The 21,865-nt window shown below is 41.3% G+C and overlaps 2 protein-coding genes across 3 annotated transcripts in view; both read left to right on the forward strand.

The window, feature by feature from the left end:
* Positions 1-15,640, forward strand: part of myo3b (myosin IIIB) — a 60,877-nt gene extending 45,237 nt beyond the window's left edge. The window contains exons 31-35 of the mRNA XM_071522785.1: positions 840-963; positions 9,169-9,269; positions 9,647-9,693; positions 10,109-10,262; positions 15,584-15,640. Coding sequence (XP_071378886.1) covers positions 840-963; positions 9,169-9,269; positions 9,647-9,693; positions 10,109-10,241 — 405 coding nt within the window. The 3' untranslated portion in view covers positions 10,242-10,262; positions 15,584-15,640. The remainder of the gene's footprint in view (positions 1-839; positions 964-9,168; positions 9,270-9,646; positions 9,694-10,108; positions 10,263-15,583) is intronic.
* A 3,971-nt stretch (positions 15,641-19,611) lies between these two features.
* Positions 19,612-21,635, forward strand: sp5a (Sp5 transcription factor a). 2 transcript variants are annotated; one of them, XM_071522789.1, is made up of 3 exons: positions 19,612-19,730; positions 20,174-20,617; positions 20,654-21,635. In XM_071522789.1, exons 1-3 carry the CDS (start codon positions 19,680-19,682, stop codon positions 21,248-21,250), a joined length of 1,092 nt encoding a protein of 363 aa, XP_071378890.1. In that variant the 5' UTR covers positions 19,612-19,679; the 3' UTR covers positions 21,251-21,635. The 2 variants fall into 2 exon arrangements, with proteins under 2 accessions (XP_071378890.1, XP_071378889.1); XM_071522788.1 differs by having other exon boundaries at positions 20,174-21,635.
* The last annotated feature ends 230 nt before the right edge of the window (positions 21,636-21,865 follow it).

The following is a 21,865-nucleotide window of genomic DNA, read 5'->3' on the forward strand; positions in this document are numbered from 1 at the left end:
CATAATACTGCACTTCTACAAAGCAGCTTTAACATAGATTATTCGTTGGGAATTTTTTGAGTCCTTGAGACAAAAGACTTCTCTTGCTCCAACCTCCATCTCAGAGGAGAAGACAGGGTGGTACGGGAATGAGAGAATCAAAAGGCTGGAAATTCACGGCTGAGAATAAATGCTCGCTGTTCCCTGAGGTGATTTGTCTTTGCGCTTCTCTTTCTACAGATGTTAGACCCCTTTTTTAGTAAAGACCTGAGGTTCTTTGGTAGCACTTTGATATCCTGCTCGAATTCAATATGTGAAATAGAAGAGCCACTCCGTGACTTGGAGCACATCACAGTCTTTGAAGTCTGATCCAATTTTTGCTGCTCACCATTTGATGTTGAAAGGATGAAATGAGGAAAATGTACAGTTTTTGCCAGTAACTCTGCTGAGCATATGTAAGATTAAAAAAGCAAAATCCTTTGGAGGATGTACTTAGAAATGTTAAGCAGATTAATACTTTCCTATAGCTCTTTTATTCAAAGATAAAATTAAATATGAGAGGAAGTCTGTATGTGCTGTTTTTCACCCTCACAATTAAGTCAGTGTGGTGCTGTTTGCTAGGAGGTAGGGCTAATAAAGGGGGATATGCAATTGCATTAGCATGTGATTAACATTGCAAAGCACATTAATGGGTTTGAGTTATATGAGTGCCAAATTGTAAATTGTAAATAAATGAATACAGCTTCCACATGACTAAATAAGAAAAAAAACACTATGGGGCTTGCTTTAACTTGTGTCTATTTATCCTCTGTTTTCATTGACATTGCTCTTCTGGGTGTGTTTACGCCTCCTCTTTCAAGGTTGGCCCCGACAGCCAAGACAGACAAGTGAAAGACATCAAGAGAGACAAAGGCAGAGCAGAAGACAGTGTAACGAAGCCTTGCAGGGAGACAGCTAGACTGCGAGACACACAGTGTAAACAAGGTAAGCCCAAGCACAGAGCTGGCGGGTGCAGGTAATTACACAAAGAGACAGGAGAAATCCTGCTTTAATGGATAAAGTGCCATTTTTAATACAGGACCCCTTTCAACCTTTCATCCTAACCAATCCTCTCCTGCCATTCTTTGTTGACAACAAAAGGAGAGAGCATTATGAGTGATCATTTCTGCGGTATTTTAATAACCTGGGTCAGCTCATCATAAATGTCTCATGGTAGTGGGGGGGAGGGGGGGAGGGGGGGAGGGGGGGGGGGTGCGGGGGGGTTTAGAAGTGGCACAAGCACTTCAAAGCCTTCATTCTCCTACACGGCGAGCCCTTCACTAAAGATCTCATCAATGACTCTAATAGACCCGCATAGTAACGGTGACAAGAAAATACACAAACCCTGATTTGTTGAACATATGTTTGGTTTGCTTTTTGCCCCAGGCGATGAATTACATTAATTCCGACTGCCTGGAAGGCTGAGTGGGTGGCTGTGCAGGGGGCCTCCGATTATGGCCGTCACCCAGCCCACCGCTAGGGTAGCCTGGGTAATGGGGGCCTGGCCCTTCATTAATGTTATTAGAGGAGTATGAGGTAAGAGACGGAGGTGGAATAGCGTTTAGCAGCGCGGCTGAGAGATTACGGGGATTAGACATGATAATGTAACACAGACAGGGCTCTCCAGCGGGCCCGGGATTAGTGTCAGCACGCCACAGCAGGTCTGGGTTAGATAGCGGCTAATTCGGTAATGCTGCATACAGGTGACCCCCGCTCCCAGGCATCACCGCTGCTGAAGGGAAGCGGTGTTTGATGAATTTATAATGTCAGTGTGATTATGGAGGGAAATGTTGCAGTGAATACCAGTCTGAGGGTATTTTGCTCAAATGTGTTTGTCCTGTGTCACTGCAGCTCCTAGCCATATTCTAACGCAGGGCTTTGAAGTAACATAGCTGAATTTTTTTTTTTGCTCATTTATATTATTTCTTTGCTACTTGCAAACTACCTACTGACTCTTTGCACATAGGATCCCATTCAGTTTGAAATTACATCAAATACATGCATGTTAAATATATTTTGTAGCCAAATGATTTTAAGTTAGTGGTATTCGTTATGGACCATGAACTCTAATCCTATACTACATGCTATATACAACTAATACTTTAACAGTCATCTTTTGCAACTTTTCCAGTTCAGGATCTATGGAGTCAGCAGTATGGCATCACAGATTAAAGGACAAATCATTTTTGTTATTAGAGAGACACAAATTAGACTCTTTGTTTTTGTTATTAGAGACACTGAGAGGTCACCACACTGACTAAAATGTCCTTGGGCATACCATATTTCACATGTGAAAATTCAGTTGTATTCCACTTAGATGTTCTGACAAAAACCATCCTCTTTTCTCTTTCAACTATGGGCTTCACTAATGCTTTAGTTATTCCGTGTGGAGAGCGCACAGATTTTCAGGTATTCATCATCACCCCTTTTCCTGCCTCGTTTATGTTCTGAGGTCTGCTTGTGGCTCCGATTGCTTTCAGGAAACCCTATTTGAATATGTTGAGGGAGGCCACGGTGGCTCAGGCACCCAGGGCACACTTTGATCCCCACAGATCTGAGGGCCTTTTTTTATCCTGAGGTTGAGCAAGTCATGGAAGCCTTGCCCCACCAGATGTTTGGAGACCAGGCTCCTTCCTGTGTCTCATCCTGCTGTCGCCTCTGGTGATCGCTTCAGTTCTGGGGCTGGAGCTCGACCTGGAGTGTTCAGGACACCAACGGAGAAAAACACAAAATTAGCCATGGAAATCGAATTACCCCACCCCCAAACGCACGCACACACTCTCACACACACTCTACACCCTACTCCCATTAATGCCAGAACACCGGGGCATGACCCGGAAACCTCTCTCTGTGTTTGACGGACATTGGGTCCTTTCTAAGTGATTTGACTAAGCCCAGTGTTGAAACAGACCAGCCCAGTCCCCTTTTTTTCTTTTATGTATGAAACAAAGCACACCAGCAGGCAGCGATATCCTTCAGCTGGAGAGATGTCTGTTTCACTATATATCTGACACCAGGCTAGGGGACTTTTCTCAATCTTTAGCCAAATACCCGAAATGCTGCATTTTATGGTGGGAAGAGAGCATTAAAGCACTTTGTACTCGGGGCGCTCTCAGATGTCTGAAGCGCCAACCTTTGATTTCCCATGTTTTTTGTCGCTGGAAAAGTTCTACATACACAGAGTACTCATGTAAGCCGAACACTTAGACGATGTCACCTCTCTCCACCTGTCTCCCAAGCCTGAATATTAATACAATATGAATATGTTTCAAAATGAGTCACAGAGGCGTATGCAGAGAGAAAGCCTTTGCTAGCAAGCAGCAGATATGATCAGAGTGCTGCTTATGCTCCTCAGCGTGGTAAACAGGATGGTGCCGAGGATCAGTCAGAGCTGACTTTATGGTTTATGAAAGCTGAGCTACTTATGTTAACAGGCTTTTTGAAGATTATAGTTGTGGTAAACATACATGTCAAGAGAGAGAGACAGTGATAAAGTGGAGCCACAACACAGAGACCAATTACCTCTGCGTCTTGGAAGATAGTTAACCTGGCTGTTTGAAGAGAGGAGACGAGGAGAAGAAAGAGGAAAATGAAATGGGGCGGCGAAGAATAGTTTGAGTTAGTACTGACTTATTGGTCATAGTTATGTACCCTCAGTCTATAGTGTGGTACAGTCAGTAAGAATTGATTTTGTTTGGCGCCCTGAGCTCACTCTCCACTTTTTAGCTACAGCTGGTAGAGTTCAATGGAAATGCGGTATTAGGACACCGTTATTCCCCACACTGAGGTCAAACCACACTCACTGATCCATCTCACTTTCCTAGCATCCAGCTCCCTCATTACCAACAGCTCTGACACCACTTCCCACATGTCCTCCCACTAGGTTTGCAACCACCAGGCGCTATTCAGCCAGCCTCTACCACCACCACCACCATTACCACCATCAGCAGCAGCAACACCATATCAACATACATCTGCTAGACAAATGATCCACCCTCTCCATGTTCTCTAGACAAATACTCTCCCTCCCTCTCGCTGTCTCTCAGCCTTTTGATTTATCTGTCTGTCTCCACATATCGAGCGTCTCAACCGGATGCTTCAGTTTTAGGCAATTACAGGCTCGACGTAGCGGCAGCAGAGATTTGGAAGGGATAGGAAAGACTCAACTTAACGGAAGGAGTTGCCTCTGTCTGCCGCTACCTACGTAATCCTCTTAATGTCAGTGGGAGTAGTTAACAGGATGTACTTCCAAACTACTCATCATCACAATTTCAACAGAATAATCTCTTCAGACATAAATCAAGGTAGAGGATGATACTGTAAGTTCTCTGTGCTATCACACAAGTGGATTGAGTCATTTGGTATAGTTTCACAAGTTTTCCAAACCACAAAATGGTTTATAATGGTGGTGGTGGTGTTGCTGGTCATCAGACTATATTTAAATAAAACCATCTTTTCTTCAGTAAAACCATTATGTACCCTACTGATCAGTGCTTTTATTGTTCAGGGAAAAGCTCATGTCCAATGTGTGTACATGTTCAAAACCATTCATTTGCATTGTTAATCTATTTGTGGGCTGGTTTTGGCTGTGACTCACTGCTCTCTTCCACTGCCTCCATTTACTCGTCCTGCTGATACATCCACATGATACATTATACATATTACATGTCTGACAAATGATTGACTTGCACAAAGTTTACATATTTTTTCCTCCACACAAAGATTTCTTTTGGAGTCAAAGTTCCAAATCTGCCGTCAGGGAAATGATTGATTTCAGTGTGAAAAATTGGTTGTAAGTAACAACATCCTCTGCCTGCATTAGTGAAAACAGATGCAGGAACTGCCCTTTGGAGCATTATCTGCAGAACCTTGTGATTTGACCAGTGTGTCTTATAATTCAAAGCACATGAGTTACCATTTAACTATGATGTCCCCAAATGAAGACAGTGGTAATAAATCTCAGGAGTCCTGAAAACTTCTGGAACTTCTCTGCAAGTTTGACTCCAGATATCTGCCTTTGTTTGCAACTGGCGAATAGTGTACGTGCATGCGTGTGTGTGTGTGTGTGTGTGTGTGTGTGTGCACGTGTTTGTGTGCATGTGCCTGTGTGTGCACACGGGTTTATGTGTCCATGTATGTGTCTGTGTGTGTGTGTGTGTGTTAGAGGGGGGTTGTGAGGTAAAGAGAGGGGTCTGGGTTGCACATGCCTCATTTAGACATCAAAGGCCCCTGCTGATGATTTTGCCTTATAATCCATGCCTTTTGTGCCTCTGCTCCCTCCATCTGAATAAACAAAGCCCAACTGGCTCTTTGTGGTCTGGGAGAAGTCAGGTGATCGCAGCACGTGATTTAGGAGAGTAAATCGATACATCTCTAATTTATTCCACTAAAAATCCCTTTTAGCAGCTCTTTTATGTTGTTTCTGAGGAGCATTCTGATTTTCAAGGGATTTCAAAGTGGTATTTAGAGATGTAATGCGAGTCATCTGCTTCTCTTTGAAAATGAAAGAAATACCTATCTCAAAAAGAATTCCCATCCTTTTTATCTCAAGAAGCAAACATGTACAATATGTAAGTCTCTCACCAAGAGGAGCAAACTCTGCTGGGCTTTCTTTTGATAGGGAGAAATCAATATTGTATGAATTCCACCGCCTCTGTATTCCCGGTTGACCATTATTCCTCCCCACCCCAAACAGCAGACGTTACCCACGATCATTTAGCAGCCCCGGTGTGAGCCACAGTCTGACCCCTTCCCAGGTCCGCCTGCCCAGGTCCAAGCAGGACTCCCATGCCAGAAGCCAGTTTGGCAGCCTCCATGCCTGTAATATATCTGCAGGAGCAGCATTCCTCTGGGGCTGGCCGGGATCAAATGGCAGTGATTTCCCAAACAGAGGCAAAGAGATGGGAAGCCTGACCCATCCTCTGATCTGCTGCACGCTCTAATCGCTGCAGGTCAGATTGGATAAATGGTGATGTTGAAACCCATGTGTTGTGTTTTGGACTTCAGATCTGCAGTAGTAGACAGGGATCCAGCAGGATATCGGGCCAAACAAGAGATCCTCTCTTTCAGCCACAGTGGAGGGTTTGGAGCAGACAGGCAATCGTCTCCCCCAAGACCTTCATAAGATTCTACCTGATTTATGTTATATACTAAGAGGGGCCCTTGCTATGAATGCAGTTACAAGTCAGTATATCACTTCTTTTTGTTAGTGGAGTTGGTTTTATAAACTGTGAATAGAATCATAAGAGGTACGTCAAAAAGTAGGTTTGTTGAACATGTATAAACAGCCCATGCGGTTGTTTGGTTACTCTATTTTGCAATATGATTCCATTTTGAAACTTTGTTCAAGGCCATCAGGATTCATTATTCGTGATTGAGTGCTTTGATGCAGTTTCAGGGGAATATGAAATTTGCTTATCAAACCCATTTCAGACATCATTAGCAGAACAATGTCCTACATACGGACATTATGTTACTGAAATTTAAGGTGCAAACCTTTTATTTATATTAGATAATTGGGTTATTTCATTTGTTCTTTCTTTCACGACAGCATGTCATGAAGATAGTTTTTTCAACCTTCAAAATCTAAGCAGCAACATAATGTTCAGTTTGTTTATCTCAATGTAATATTCCAACCCCAGTGCTTTTGATACCATGTTGGAACCAACCAAGATGATTGTTGTTTAGATGAAATACACACTGAAATCTACATTAAATCTTACCGAACCTAGCTTAATAGATCCCCAAATATTCGGGGAAATCACTGGGATAACAAGGAGAATCGTACAGTAGATGGTTAGCACCTCTAAGGCATTGATAGATAAGATTCACAGCAGAAGTTGGCTCATATCTTAGAACTGACAGGAACTTTCTGGGCATTCACAAAGTGTGAATTTAGTAAACCTATGCTGGTTTGAATAACATCAAGAAAGCAGAGGAAAGATGGGAGGTGGGGGGGGGGGTCTGGTCTTTGATGTATAGGATTGAGATGTGATGAGGTCTGTTCAAAGTGAGTACAAAGTAGTGTTAAGATGGAAAAAGCAAATGCAGCTTTAGTCAAGGTAGGGAAGCCGAGGTAGCAGGAGATGATGAAGGAATGTCCTGTCTCACCCAAAACGTAGGCAAAGAAGATGAAACGTTATCTGACATTAAATATAGATGCTTCCTTGTAAAGGTGTCTGGGCTTTAAAACACGTTTTTGTAACCCATAAATCTTGAAACCTGGGATGTACTGTTGTAGAAGAATGTACTAAGCCTTCATAATTGTCTTATGTTTGAATAATCAGGTTATCACATAGCTCATTATCTTTAGCGAAAGCCATCAATAACATTTCACTTTCTGTGGTGTTATGAATAATTCATTGTTCAATTCACATTGCTTTGAACAATGAGGGAAACAACTTTGGGCTGCCAAAGATACCATCATCTGCTTGAAGAGAAGTAGTTGGTACAGAGAACTGAGGGATTACTGTTTCTTATACTGCCAGTCCATGGATGGCAATGATAGACAATGAGTGTGCAAATTGCTTTTTAGTCTGTTTAACAGCTTAAACAAGGCTCACATTTGTGACATTGAGACTAGAAATGCCTTGCCTCCTTATGTTTGTCAGCAGGGCAAAAATCTACATCTAGAGTCTTGTAGATCTCTAGAAGTCACTAAGTGATGGGAGGATTTTTATTAGGTCTTTGTTGAACTGTGCATGGCTGAGATGCAGCAGTAATCTTTATAGGCCAGCTGATGGGCGTCATATAAGATCACTTTTAAGACCCAACATTGTGTGACAAATGCTGTTGTAAAAACACATAACACAACAATGGACACAATCCCTACTAATTACGCTAGTTGACTCCTATATAACCAATTGATTGGATGGACATCCGCTCATGCAGTATAATGCATCTAGTGTTCAGTGAAAAAACTGTTAAAACTGCACCTTTAAGTGGCTAAAAATGTAAAATAATGACACCACAACCTCCCTCATTGAATGTAACATCAAGGAGCAAGCTGGCCCCCATCCCACAAAAGCCTATTGGACTGCCACCTCAATTATGTGATACATCGATGCATACAATAAATAACTCCTCACCTACACAGATGTTTGATACATCAAAATAATACATTACTACTACTCAGACTTGTTACAACCTCATCAAACCTTCTTACTGAATGTGCAGTAAGATGTGCTTTATTTATAATGAAAATTGTTCCGCGCAACTACTCAAGCACAGTTTATTATCACACATCTACACACTACAAAAACGTATTTACAATAACCATTACATTCCAACTGAAAGATAATGACATAATAACATGTTGTTGCTGTCCAATCTTCATTTTGTTGCTCAATGGCAAAAGCAATGCTATTCAAGACTGTAAACAAATGGTTGCACCATTTTTCTTCTCCAAGCCTTTTGTTATCTGCTTTGTCATTTGCCAGGTGGTCCGTATAAATAAGAATTTGTTCTTAAGTGATCTGCCTGGTAAATTAAGGTTAAAATAAAAAATAAATAAATAATAATAATATGTGGTGCTGCCAAAACATTAGGGGTGTTGTCTGTATACATGACTGCCATAGAAAAACTTTTACACTTGTAACATTGTTACATAGTTTGAACTTCTTTCTAGTATGATGAAAATACAATATGGTTAGGGTTGTGCAACATTTGCCATAAGACTTCCAAGATGTAAGCTCCAGTGTAATCTTGGAAACCCAGACGAGAATTACTTTTCTCACTTTTTGACTTTTGGTTCTGGGCATAGGTAGTCAAAATACTTGCTTAATAAGAAGTGGATCCAATACCACACACCGCAATTTCACCTCAGCTTCCTGCCATTGTAGTTGTTTGACAAATTTAGCCATGGTCTGCTGTACACCTGTCAGGGGAGATTAATTAGATGTGGTTCATGGGGGTGAATTTGTGCAATGTTAACATTTTATTGAGTAAGCTCATCTACTAAATTACATAATCTTACCTCAGTAATTTAAAATGTTTTCACCACTTTCTGCACAGTGCGATGAGGATTTAATAAGTCGACGGCAGAATCTGTGTCTAATTGCTGCTATCGTCATCGTGATTATCATGTTGGTGATGGTGCTTGTTGTGAGTTTTGCTCGGTTGGATCACTGCCCCTGTTTTCCTCTGTTGCAGGTCCAGTGGTGAAGCTACAGCAGAGAAGCCCTCGCCGGCGGGGCCAGCAGCCCAAGCTGCTCAATAGCCCCGAAGACAGCCTGTACTACAACCAGCTAAATGTGAGTTCAAAGTGCCGATAAAGGCCTTTGTCTGACTTTGGTTCCACATGATAATACAATTAAATCTACCTGTGCCAGACCCTGGAGCCCCACCCCCACGCTTCTCTGCCTCTTGTCTTGAACATGTGCTTATGCTCTTTATCTGTTGCTTTCATGTCAGGATGTCTGCCTTCACGGTGAATAATTGATGTGGTTTATCAAAGCTGAGCAAGATGCATGCTTCATCAGACTCACTTGAGCCCTTTGATCAGAAAAAATTATGCTGTGACTTCTGATATTATCAGCATCTGCTCGCATTCAACACAAAATCACTTTGAATTAAAAATTAATGACTCTCTGCTCATCTTTTGACTGTGTGCTCTTGGCCCTTTCCTCAGAGAACTCTGGATTACCAGGGGAGCAAGAGGAAGCCGAGAAAACTTGGGTAAATAACTGCTTTCCTACTTACAGCAACTCTAAACAGAGCAGGCCCTTTGTGGAATAGGAGAATCCAGAAATGGAGTTGTTTTCTTATAATGTAAATGGAGTGCCGAAAATAACAGGCTTTTTATGAGCAGTTGCTCTGCGTCATTAGAGAGGGGGTTACATATTAAGGCTTTGTCAGCATGCTAATTTTAATTGTTGAAGGTCTGACTTGTATTTGTACTATAAATGACATCCTGGTTCAGTCAACAAGATCAGTATGCTTGAAAAAGTCTGAACTCCTTAACAGCTGTATCTGCAAATATTGTTTTTATTCTAAATAATAAATTCTAATAATAACTCTGCATCACTCCTCTACAGTATATCCTGGTGAAACACTCCTCCATCCTCTCTTCTTGTCTTCTTTCACATCACAGTCAAATCAAAGTGCTGGATGGAGAAGATGAGTACTACAAATTACTGTCAACTGTGGAGTCAATCCCTGAGGAAGACTACGCGACTGGCCCCCCTCCCACCCTGTCTAGTGGGCCTCTCGTCAGTCAGAGCTGAGCCTTACAACCATGTCAACCGGTAAGACAGACGCACCAGACACATAGACAGACACTCCAAAGAACATCCTTGGTATTGGATGTAGTGTGTGGAGCAAGTAACAGTGATGCAGAATGAGCGACCTGTACGAGAGACGCCCTCAATTGTTAATTTGTTGCGGTCAAAAGGCGTTTACGCGATGACTTACTCATCAGTGACATTTACAATTAAATTTTTTTCCCCACAGTTTTATATAACCATGTAGTGCCATTTTCTCTACTATAACAGAATTTTTTTATAGGTTTTTTTTTTAGCCCTGTTGTTGACCTACATTACCTCTCAATGTGGATGGATGTGTAATGTTATTATGGTGTCTTTCATTTTTTTTTTGTCTTTTAAGACCTGCACTAAGTAAGAAATAAGTAGCTGCTTTGCAAACTGGTGTCAGACGCTACAGATGTTGCATCAATAAATAACAAATGAATGACAATGCACATAACACAAAGAATACAACATCATGTGGTGTAGTGGGAGGGGAAGTCTAATCAAATTCATGAAGAACATTTTGCAAAGTCACAATAAAACCCTTGAATGCCAAGCTTCCATTCACATAGTTTTTATATTGTTATGCCAGATATTTAAAATAGATATGGGAGAAACCCTAGCTCGTAGTCAGGAGCCCCTCGTTTTGCAGGCAGGGTGATTTTAAACTCAGCAGTGTTAACATCTAACTATTTTCAAGCATTATGTCTATTGTCTAAGATGGATCCAGAAACAAATCCTTCTGAAACCAATACTATCCCTACGAGTTTTCCCACAGAGAGCTGTCTTGTAGTTAGAGAGGCTTTGTGCTGTCTGAATCTCCAAACAGACCCTCACAGAGGCAGAGCTAGACCTCACTTTGAATTTCACCCGAAATACAGGAATTTTCTGTTAAGATGTGAAGTGTCGGAAATGCAGGGCCGGCGAGTTGATTTGTAGAGCTTCTTTTTTTTTTTTTTTTTTTTTTTTTTTTCAATTTGCATATCATTTACTGCATCTCCTTTTGTTGACACCCCAGGGCCTGAGAAGAGATTTTGATCTTAATAGGAAGAGTAGGGTGGTATGACTGAAGATCCCATCCTCCTTATACTCAGCGGGAAAAACATTAGAGCTCTGCCTAGATAGCGAGACCAGTTGGGTTCAGGTTCATGGGAATCCTGGTGGGTTTAAAGAGGCCCAAGGTGATCAGCAGAAACCCAAAGCTCAGTACTGTAAGAGTCAGGCTCAGATCAAGACACTCTATTCTGACACACTAAACATTAGCAGAAATCCATGTTTATTTGTATTTTTTCTGTACCAGTACACACAGGTGGAATATAATGCATTTCTTTAAAAGCCTCCTCCTAAAATAATATGTAATTAAAGCATGGTGCAGATGAAATTTAAGATCATAGATGGTTATAAAGAAGAGTCTACCCATGTTGTTAGTTGACAGTTATGTGGTTTTAAATCTGTCATTTGCCAACTATAAGTATGTTTTGTGTTGTTTGAACAGTGACCATGCTTGTAGTTGTATACAGTAGTAAATCCAAATATTACACTCTAAATCAGTCTTTATATAATGAAATTTGACAACATCGTTTACCTGAAAACTGAAAGTTATTATATCATCCTCAGTCATTTTAACTGTCAGTGAATCTTGTTGTTTCTGCTTTGGTTCCAGTTGCCTGCGGACACTTATTCATTTCTAAACCTTTACCAGAAATCAGTGGTTTTCATTGTCAAACTAGCTCACATAATTAAAATATATGAATTTTAAAGTCCTACTATAGATGTAGTCAATTTTATTTGTCATATTTAACGCTGCACAAATAGGACGTCCATTCAAAAGTGCAAAATTGCAAGAATAATACCCCAGACCATTGGCAGCATTATAATGTGGTGTCGCGGTTAGTTCAAAAGCATTTCACCTCCGGTTGTGGCCGTAGATCCTGCAGTAATTATAATACTCGTTGTGCATTACTCCCTTGCTGGGATAGTTGGTTCCTCTGAAGAGCAGTCTGAAATAGGTCACCCCAGCACCCTGTAGTGCGTCTTAAAAGTACACTGAATCAATTAAGTGTGATCATGCTCCCTTGATTATTTTGGCCCTGTTTTACCATGGAGAGGAATTTCAAATAGGCTCACTAGTTTGAATAACAAGGTTGGACTGTGGTGACATATGGTGCCAGAGTGGGTGTTTCTTTCCCTGTTTTTCTCTGCCAAATTAACTCCCTGGCTGATTGCCTGCTTTAGCATATGAGAGGAGGTGAGCGGAGGTGTATATGTAATTGCCTTGGTTAGCTGATTATGTGTTGTAATGGCAAATGTTATGAAATACTGTCATCACTCTCACAAAATATTTTCTGACCTAATGAACTGAAGCTTCTGTGTTAGCCTGCCAGTTGAGCTGCGGGTCTGCCTCGCAGGACACCGAGGCAGAGAGACAGTGTCAAGTCAACACGAGAGGCCTGACACCTGTGTTTTCTTTAATACCTCTTCGTAAATCCAGCTCCCTCTTGTTTTTCCTCATTAAATCTGACTACATCTGGTGTGAGAGAGGACTCCTTTAATGTGGTTAACGTTACCGCTGGTGTTATTCTTGCCATTTTAGCTATTTGCTCCATACACCGCGCTTTCATTAAAGCTGCATCCACTGCAGCCCGAAACATTCCTATCCAAAGTTTTAAACCACCTTTATGATATCGCTCTAGCTGCAGCCTTAACAAATGATGAAAAGCTTTTATTTTCTACAGAAGCATACTTACCTTTTCACCTAATAGTGATGTCTCACTTCAAAGAGAGAACACGATTAGGCCAACATTGTTCTGTTTCTATATCCTTTGAGTTCAAAGGGAGAGCTTGAATACCAGTGTTTCACGAGCAGCCTTTTCAAACACACTGTTTTAATGCAGTTTATGTGCTTTTGATTTCCAGATGTTAAATCTCAGATTTTCACCACACTAGAATATATCAGACATTATTATGATAGCATACCGTAGTTATTCCTTAAGTAAAGAATTAATTTGTAGTAGTTTGTGTTTTTGTGATTTTGTTCCCCCAAACTTCACAGCGTATGTGAATGCGGATGGGACAAGGACAAACAGACACGTAAAATGTCTACAACCTTAGCATTGTGACGCTCTTAGCCGGCTAATGATTGATGCCAAAGAAAAGGACATGCATGAGCGTCAACCAGATGTCAGATGTGTTGAGGGCTCTGAGCAAAAGAACATTCCCTAAAGACTGCATTAATAAAGAAACTGGTTGAGCGGGGTAGAGAGAGACAGAGAGAGTAAGAGGCATAGAGGAAGAAGGAGATAAAAGAGTCTGTTGAGTACATACATCAAAGGTCTCTTAATGACAAGGGATGCCATTAGGGTTACAGTGGCTTTTGTTTCAGCTTCCTCACACCTGCAATTTGTTGAGGGCGTTCTATGCACTGTTGAGTTGTTCACATTTGCATGAATATAAAATGCATGCATGAGGGGATAGAGTTTCCTTCCTCTAATGTTGGTATAGTGACCAAATGTTTTGCTCAAAATTACAGCTCCCTTTTCAATTGCAAAGGAAGCACCACCATTCAGTTCTTACCAGTGTTAAGAGGGATGAGGCTAGCAAAGGCTTACGTAGAACAATAGAAACAGTATAGAAAAGCTGTTATCCTGTATGCCATGAAATTTGTTTACTTAAAACTTTTTTTTTGGTGCCTCCGGTGCTGGAATGGGATTTGACAAATCAGAGCGTGAAATTGTGATTAGCCTCTCTCAGTTTGTAGACTGAGTGGGGCACTAGCAGACTTGGCATGGCCAAAGGTGTAACCTGTTTTGTTTTGCCTCGGCATTGCTTTCCCAGATGGTGGGACCAGCTGCCATTGAATAAACGCTGGACGGGTAACAGTGTGAGAATTACCACGGCCTTGTTTCAGTTTGGGATGCATAACGGAAAGCTTGTCTTTTTGCCACTGCCAGGAGGAACGCGGACATATCACCTGGTGTTCAACGAAATGACCTTTTAATTGAGGTCGAAATAAAATAGCGTCCGTGGCACAACAACTGTTTTAAAAGCTGCCCGACAGGTTTTAAATTTCTCTTATTTCAGTCAACCATTTGCGTCACCCCCGGTGCAGGTAGGGGTTTAGTGTCTTGCTCAAAGACTCCCAGAAAAGAATTGGCACTGGCTGTCACCAGGGTCAAACTTGTGACCATCCAGTTTTGGTTCTTTTCCTCTAAATCCCCCTACCACTATGTGAAAGACAGTTGACAGTTTTGAATAGAGTATACTAAAAAAGGTAAACTAGTCATCCTGACAGTATCCACCCTTTCACAATTCAAGTTATGGATACTTTCACACATGCTGAAAGGCTTGTAGAGGTGCTTTTGTACTTTTTGGCACCTCAGTATGATTATTGGATATGATGTCTTTCTATTATCATTTTTCCTGGGAGAGCACTGCAGGCTGTAACCCTGCAAATCATTGCGAGGGGGAGAATTCCCCTCTTAGAGGCTGGATTAAGGCACCCAGGGTGGGCTGAGAGAAGGTAAAATGACCTGTCCCGCCTTACGTGACCCCAGGCCAGCCTGCACATTGCCAAGGCTTTGCTCTTTGCTCTTGAATATGCAGAGATCCCCTGCTTCATAGGCTGGGAGAAGAAAAAAAAAAAAGAGTTGTATCGCATTGCAGGGAAAATTAGTGAGACCAAAGTTGGAGTTTCTCTGTGTTGGGGGCTGCGAACAATGGCAGCTTTCTGTCAGACAGCAACTTCAAAGGTCTGCTGAGTGACTGCTCTGAGTTATACTTTGTTGTAGATCACTGAGGAAATTCACAGATGTTTTCTCATACGAGACACCATTATAGCGGCTCAAGTACCCAGTAGCCTCGAGCGTCTCTCCCTCTTTCTCTCTCTCTCTCTCTCTCTCTCTCTCTCTCTTTCTCTCTCTCTCTCTCTCACACACACACTCACTCTCACTCTCAAGCTCACACATGCACCCCCCCGCCTGACTCCCCAGTCTCTGATATCTCTTGTATGAGACAGATGTGGAACCTGTTTTCTCTCCAACTGTCCAGAGAATATGGAAAGTTAAAAAGGGTTCATGTTGTGGCATTGCCCCCGACTCCATCAAATCTACACTTCTCACTGTCAATTCCCTCCCCAACTTTCAAGATCTCATGCAGCTCCACTTTCTCCCGTCCATTTTGGGTGAATGATTGCCATTGAATTGTAAATCATTCCAAATTAAATGAGGTGAATGAAATTGAACATTGATAATGGGGAAAGTATTTTGAGTGTGCCACATAATGGGAAGCATATTGTCAATGTAGTTTTTCTCTCTCTTCTACAGATTGCCTTCTTCAACTCTGCACTGGACTTCAACCAAAACAAATTACATCTTAACACTTGATATGTATTGTATATTTTATTTACTCTAGTAAATTGTTGTTTTATATGAGTAAAATAAATGTAATTTGATTAATAATGTATTTTATTCTTTGAGTAAATTTATATTCACTGTTAATTAATGGTCCTTTTCATATCTGTAATCCAAAAACATGAAAATTATGATAGACAGAATAATATCCTTAAACCTCCCTATCATGGTGGTAGTAATCATCATGCACCGAATCTTAGATTTTTGCCTGCAACAAACCAATTTGTCTTCATATTAATTATATTTTTATCCCAGTTGTACATTTGTGTGAAATCTGGTGTTTAACCTGCAAATATATAAACAACACATCTGTGTGTCTTGTTTGGGACAATGCACATTTGTGGTATTTTTCAACACACTGTATCGTATGTTAATTATGTCAACATTTGCTATCATTTGCACATATTTTGTTAAAAAGTAATATCTATATATATGGGAGTAGTCCCAAACTCGAGTCACCTTTACAAGAATGTCAGTCACCTGTTGGCGCTTTTATAAATTGGTTGTTTGTGTTTTAAACTCAGGAAATTAATATTTCTGATCAAAACAGATATGAAGTGAAAATGCCGACCAGCAGATATCAACCTATTGTTTTCTTTCACTTTCATAGTAGTAGATTATTGGAAAAGTGCCTTGCTTTCAGATGACAGTAAGTTTTGAGATGATTTAAGTTCAAATCAAGTACTCATGTAACGTAATATCAGTTTGTTACCCCTTACATACAACAACTGTGTGAGTTTTATGAAATATCAACATTACAAGACTGATGTCTTCCTTTTACTCTGCTAATCTCTAAATGCAGCTTCACCCATTTCTGTGCCTCTTAATGGTATCGCAGCTGTATGATGGACTCTCCCCAGTGTGCTGTAGTAAAGTATGAAATACATGGATGGTACTGGCTGATTCAGTCTTCAGGCCCTGGGGTATACCAGCAGAAAACTATTGCAGTGGGGTTCCTCCAAGTTAATTTTCCCATCAAATGCCCTAGGAAAATTTTCCTTTAGCTGTAGCACTGCTAAGGTGACCCTGTAAAACTTGAGGCATGGCAGTGAGAAGGCAAAGGTTTGGGGCAAGTAAATTACCTCAGGGCCTGGACATTGTGTCAGGCACATAGTCATGAATTTCTTCCAAACTATATCAAAGTCATGTGCAGCCAAATCCATCCCATAGCTGAAGTCCCATTGAGATGCATTAAAATGTAAGAACTTGCATTTGGGGCTGAACAGAGATATCTCAAAGGAAGATATCAATGGTTTGGTAATGTTGATGGGTCACAAAATTCACACAGTCGTTACATGTGAGGGGGATGTGGCCAAAATTGGCCTCACACAGCATGACAGCTTACAAGTACTGCTCATTTAAGCGAAGATCCACCCTGAATCAGAATTCATATATACTAATCTTGTGATCTTAAGTTAATCAAGACTTGTAAACATGAACAACTCTTTAACAAATACTGAAGAAAACAAAGAACCAAGGCTCTAATCTGTTGTTGTTACCAATCAGTGATTTGGACTAACTACGTACGATCATAAAGCATTTCTTTGAGCATGTGCATCTAATTGAGTTTTATTTGATTGTAGTGCTAAAAGTTATGAAACAGAAACCGTGCCTGTGAAGTCACCTTCAGTGCTGTCACAGTTGGTCTCCCATCCATTGTCTTGGCATCTCTTGTTTCTACCTTTTGAAAGAGACTTGTTCATCTTCACAAATCTCTGTTGAACTGTTGAGGATCATAGGAAAATCTTATGCTGATTCTGCTGGAGGGTGGATTCTCCCTTTAATTTACTTTAATACTGTAGTTGTCTTACTTGACATGTGAGAGCAGATCACAACATTTGACATTTATCTGACATTTAAACCTGAAAGCAAAAAACACACAGAATCAATAACTGACAACACTGCTGCACTAATATCTTATCAGAAATACAAACTTTTTGAGTGTACCGCAAAAGTGATTGGTTTCACTCCACTTATTCCCCCACTGACTCTATAACTGAATAATATCTGAACTGCCCAATAATTCAACTGACAACTGGTTTACTGAGCTTACAGCATACTGTAGTTTCACAATTTAATCTCTTCTCACCTGTTCTGATCTTTGTATCAAAATTATTTTATACCAAATGCGCAAAGTGAATACATGTACACCAATAAAGTGCAATTCACAATAAAACTGGGTCAAATGGTTCTTGATTATGATAAATCTCCATACACACATTCAAAGGTTGCAACAATTTATAACATGACCTCTTCTGCAGGTATAAACAGATTTTCCAACTCAGGCTCATCTCTTTGTAGCTAATAGAATAATTATTATACAACCACAAACCACAGTAGAGGAGCAACTATTTTATGTGCCTCTACACCCTGTTTATTGTTTCTAAGCTCGGTATAGTAGCTTCACTCCTCACCACCTCTGCCATAACTTGATGTAAACAAGGTTAATCTCCACTAGTTTTATATCAGACAGCAGTGTGACTGCGCCACTCCTGTAGCCAAGTGTTTTGTAGTTCAACATGGCTCCAGTACAGCCCAGCAGGACTCCCCCTTTCCCTCATGACTGTGTGTAGAGCCGTGGGAGAGGACTGGGAACATTAATCCCTTCAAAGGAACAGATCTAATTCAAAATCTGCCGCTCTGAACTAGTTGAGAGGACAGTGATTGTTTCTGCAGGGAAGCCAGATAAAGATCACAGCATTGATATAGAAAACTACAACTTCTAATGCTACAGCTGAAGTTGACTGCCCTGCCGCAAAAGTTTTGAAATTATCCTAAGAAAACGACACACTTCTTTACCTTAATTAAAACTGTTCTGAAAAAAAGCACAAAATGCCAGTTTAGTCTTGGTGTTTTATTTTTCCCACATCACAATACATCTGCTTTATTTGAATGCTGTACTGCATGGGATCCTTGAATATGTGCTTGCCCAGTTTTTCTTCAGTTTGTAGATGGGAAGTCTTCTTTCCCAGAAGAATTGACCTGAAGTTTTTAAGGAAACATAATGGAGACATCACCCATTTCAAGTGCTACTTTTGTCACCTGAATCAATGGAGGGCTATTCAGATTTCTTGCATGTGTCATGTTAAGTAACATGTTAGACAAATTTAAATTAGCTACTGGGAGTTAGTCGCCTGCCTTTCAGCTTGTCAGAGTGGAAATGTTGATGCTCAACAAAGAACGGGAAAAAAAAATCTAAATTTTGAGTAAGATTCTGATTTTTAAAAAAAGACTGAGTAAAAGGAAAAAAAAGCATTTGAATAATTTAGTAAGGGCATAATTAAGTGTTTAATGCAGTGTTGCAGTTCAAAGACACAACAAAGAAATTTAATTCAAATTACAAATGTAAAAGAAACGCCAATTCTTAAGAGATGAGAACTTTGTGTTGAGTCACTTGATTTGGTCTCTTTCCTCTATCAAACAGCCAGGCAATGTGCTTGGAGATCTCCAGAGATAACAATGTCACATTGTCACATAGGGTTCTGCTACAAATCCTTAATTACAAAAAGAGGATCAGATGACTACAGCATCCAATACCGGGGTCTCCAGGCGGCATGGGGGTCTTTGATCAAGAAAATCCAATTATTTGTGTATATACATTTCCCACATAGTGATTACTTCATTAATTGTCCCGCCTTTATCTCCTCCCTTCCCATCCCCCCTAATAATCAGCTCTTTTATCCAGACCAACAAACACACCATAGGAGCTTTGTGGATTCAAAGGATTTGCTTTCCCCTCTCAAAGAGCCGCTATTCTTTGATGATTGGGCAGCGGCAAACTTCAAAGTAATAAATCTTATTTCTGACTGGCTGGCGGCCCACCAAAGTCCTTATCAAATTCTAAGAAGTGATCCCTCACTCTTCAGATAGTCCAAGGATATCTCGGGGAGAGGAAGCACAGAGAGTGAAGACCTGCACGACAAGATATTTTACTACGAATACACATATTTATCTCAATTAGTTTTTTTATTTTCATTTGTTTTCATCGAGAGGGAGGACGACGTTTACCATGGCAGCAGTGGCTGTACTGCGGAATGAAACACTCCAGGCTTTTCTGCAGGTTTGTCCCAAAGTTTTTGTTTACTTTGACGACTTTTTTAACTTATAAACTCGTCTGAGTTGATTTACGTTTAGAGCATGGGATTCTTACATTATGGTCACTTTTGCGTGCAATCTAACGAAGATGATAGTCTTATTACTTCGATAGTCTTGGTCATAATAGCCTATGCCTAGGATTTAATTACTAACAGTGCTTGTTTGCATGTTTATGACTCTACTGCAGTCTAACGGAGAAGTCAACTTTTATGTCACATTTTCCCGATTCAGGCTATTCTACAGAATCGATTTGGTGTAGATAGGATTCGAACTCATATAGGCAAACTTTCATTTGGTTGAGTTATAAACGTAAAAAAAATGCGCTTTCGTTGTTTTCAGCTTGGTAACCACACAAAATGTGTAAAATAGTTTATTATAATGGTGAAAATGTTTGTTTCGGTTATTCAGGATCGCACTCCAAACTCTTCTCCAGAGAACTGCAAGCACTCCCCGCTGGCTCTCCTGGCAGCCACTTGTAACCGGATCGGGCATCACCACGGATCCAACCCCGCAGATTTCCTCCAGGTCCCGTACGACCCGACTCTGAGCTCCCCTTCGCGTTTGTTTCACCCGTGGAGTAACGAGGGGAATCCTCAAACCACTCTGCCCGGCAACTCCACTTTCGGACTATCCTCCAAGCCCCAGCTCACTGCGCACATCCAGAGCTCCTTCAGCTCCCACCACGAACTGCCCCTCACCCCTCCGGCGGACCCCTCGTATCCATATGACTTCTCCCCCGTGAAGATGTTACCTTGCTCCATGCAGTCTCTGCAGTCCACCTGCCCTCCCACCTACGTCCCCGCGGTCACTTACGCAGCCCCAACTCCCATTCCGCCTGCAATGCCAAGTTTCGTTACGGGACCCTCCGGCCTTGTGCACCAGCAGCAGAGACAGTTGTCCCCAAACCCTGGAGAGGATATTCCGTGGTGGAGCCTCCAGCAGGGGAACCATGTCACTCACCCTTCATCCCTCGGCCCCCATCGCTTCCAGCTGCAGAGGGGCTTGGTGCTGGGACATACGGACTTTGCGCAATACCAGACGCAAATCGCTGCGCTGCTGCACACCAAGTCCCCTCTCGCCACTGCCCGGCGCTGCAGGAGGTGCAGGTGTCCGAACTGCCAGTCCTCCACTTCAAACGACGAGCCCGGGAAGAAAAAACAGCACATCTGTCACATACCGGGCTGCGGGAAAGTTTATGGCAAAACTTCTCACCTCAAAGCGCACCTGAGGTGGCACTCAGGAGAGCGGCCGTTTGTGTGTAACTGGCTGTTCTGTGGCAAGAGTTTCACCAGGTCGGACGAGCTGCAGAGACACCTGAGGACTCACACAGGGGAGAAACGCTTTGTTTGCCCGGACTGTTGCAAGAGGTTCATGAGGAGTGACCACTTGGCAAAACACGTCAAAACTCACCAGAACAAAAAGAGCAAGTGCCACGACAAGACACTTGATCATGTCAAAAGGGAGGACACGAGGAGTATGTTGTAACACCTTAGATCAGTCAGAAGAGTAGAAGTCTCTAGTGCAATACAGTTCTACATTAGTTCAAGTACAAAGTGAGCTGCATTATTACTAGGATATTCTGTTTATTTTGTTGGTTGATTTCTTACATACTGACAATAGGCTAGTTTCTAACATTGCTGGTCTGTGTAGCACATTTTTGTATATAATGAAGTTTCATAAGTTAATTTGGGATCATGGAGAACTTATTTAGCCCATGAGTTTGAATTCACTGTCTATATCATATCGAGGAAGACAAGTTTTCAACTTGTGTTTTGATCATTGTCTTCGGTGGAAGATTTCACTCTCTTGTAAATTATATTTAATAGCTTTTGTTGAATGAAAGTGTCCGTTTTTGCTCCATATGGGGAGTTTTTGGCATGCTCTTGAAAAGATATGCTATTGTTGAAATGACCCAAATACTGTGTGAGAATAAAGAATATAACATTTTCCTCATCTCAGAATAATTCATTTAATCTCCCTCAGCGATCTGGTTGATGAGACAGGCCGGTTATGTATCTGTTCAGTAGCTGATTAGATATTGTGTGTCTCTTGAGGGCTTCCACTCATTGTCAGTGCTCAGTTTTGAACTCCTGACCAGGC

The sequence above is a fragment of the Centroberyx affinis genome, unplaced genomic scaffold (assembly GCF_046629955.1).
Source record: "Centroberyx affinis isolate AG114_WGS23_722 - 3 ecotype Tasmania unplaced genomic scaffold, CSIRO-AGI_Caff_v1 ptg001027l_1, whole genome shotgun sequence".
NCBI classification, from domain to species: domain Eukaryota; kingdom Metazoa; phylum Chordata; class Actinopteri; order Beryciformes; family Berycidae; genus Centroberyx; species Centroberyx affinis.

Excerpts from the sequence above, each read along its gene's own strand:
- sp5a (XM_071522788.1), top strand. The coding sequence starts at position 19,680 with ATGGCAGCAGTGGCTGTACTGCGGAATGAAACACTCCAGGCTTTTCTG. Across the intron at positions 19,731-20,173 it reads CACTCCAGGCTTTTCTGCAG|GATCGCACTCCAAACTCTTC; the intron begins GTTTGTCCCAAA and ends TCGGTTATTCAG.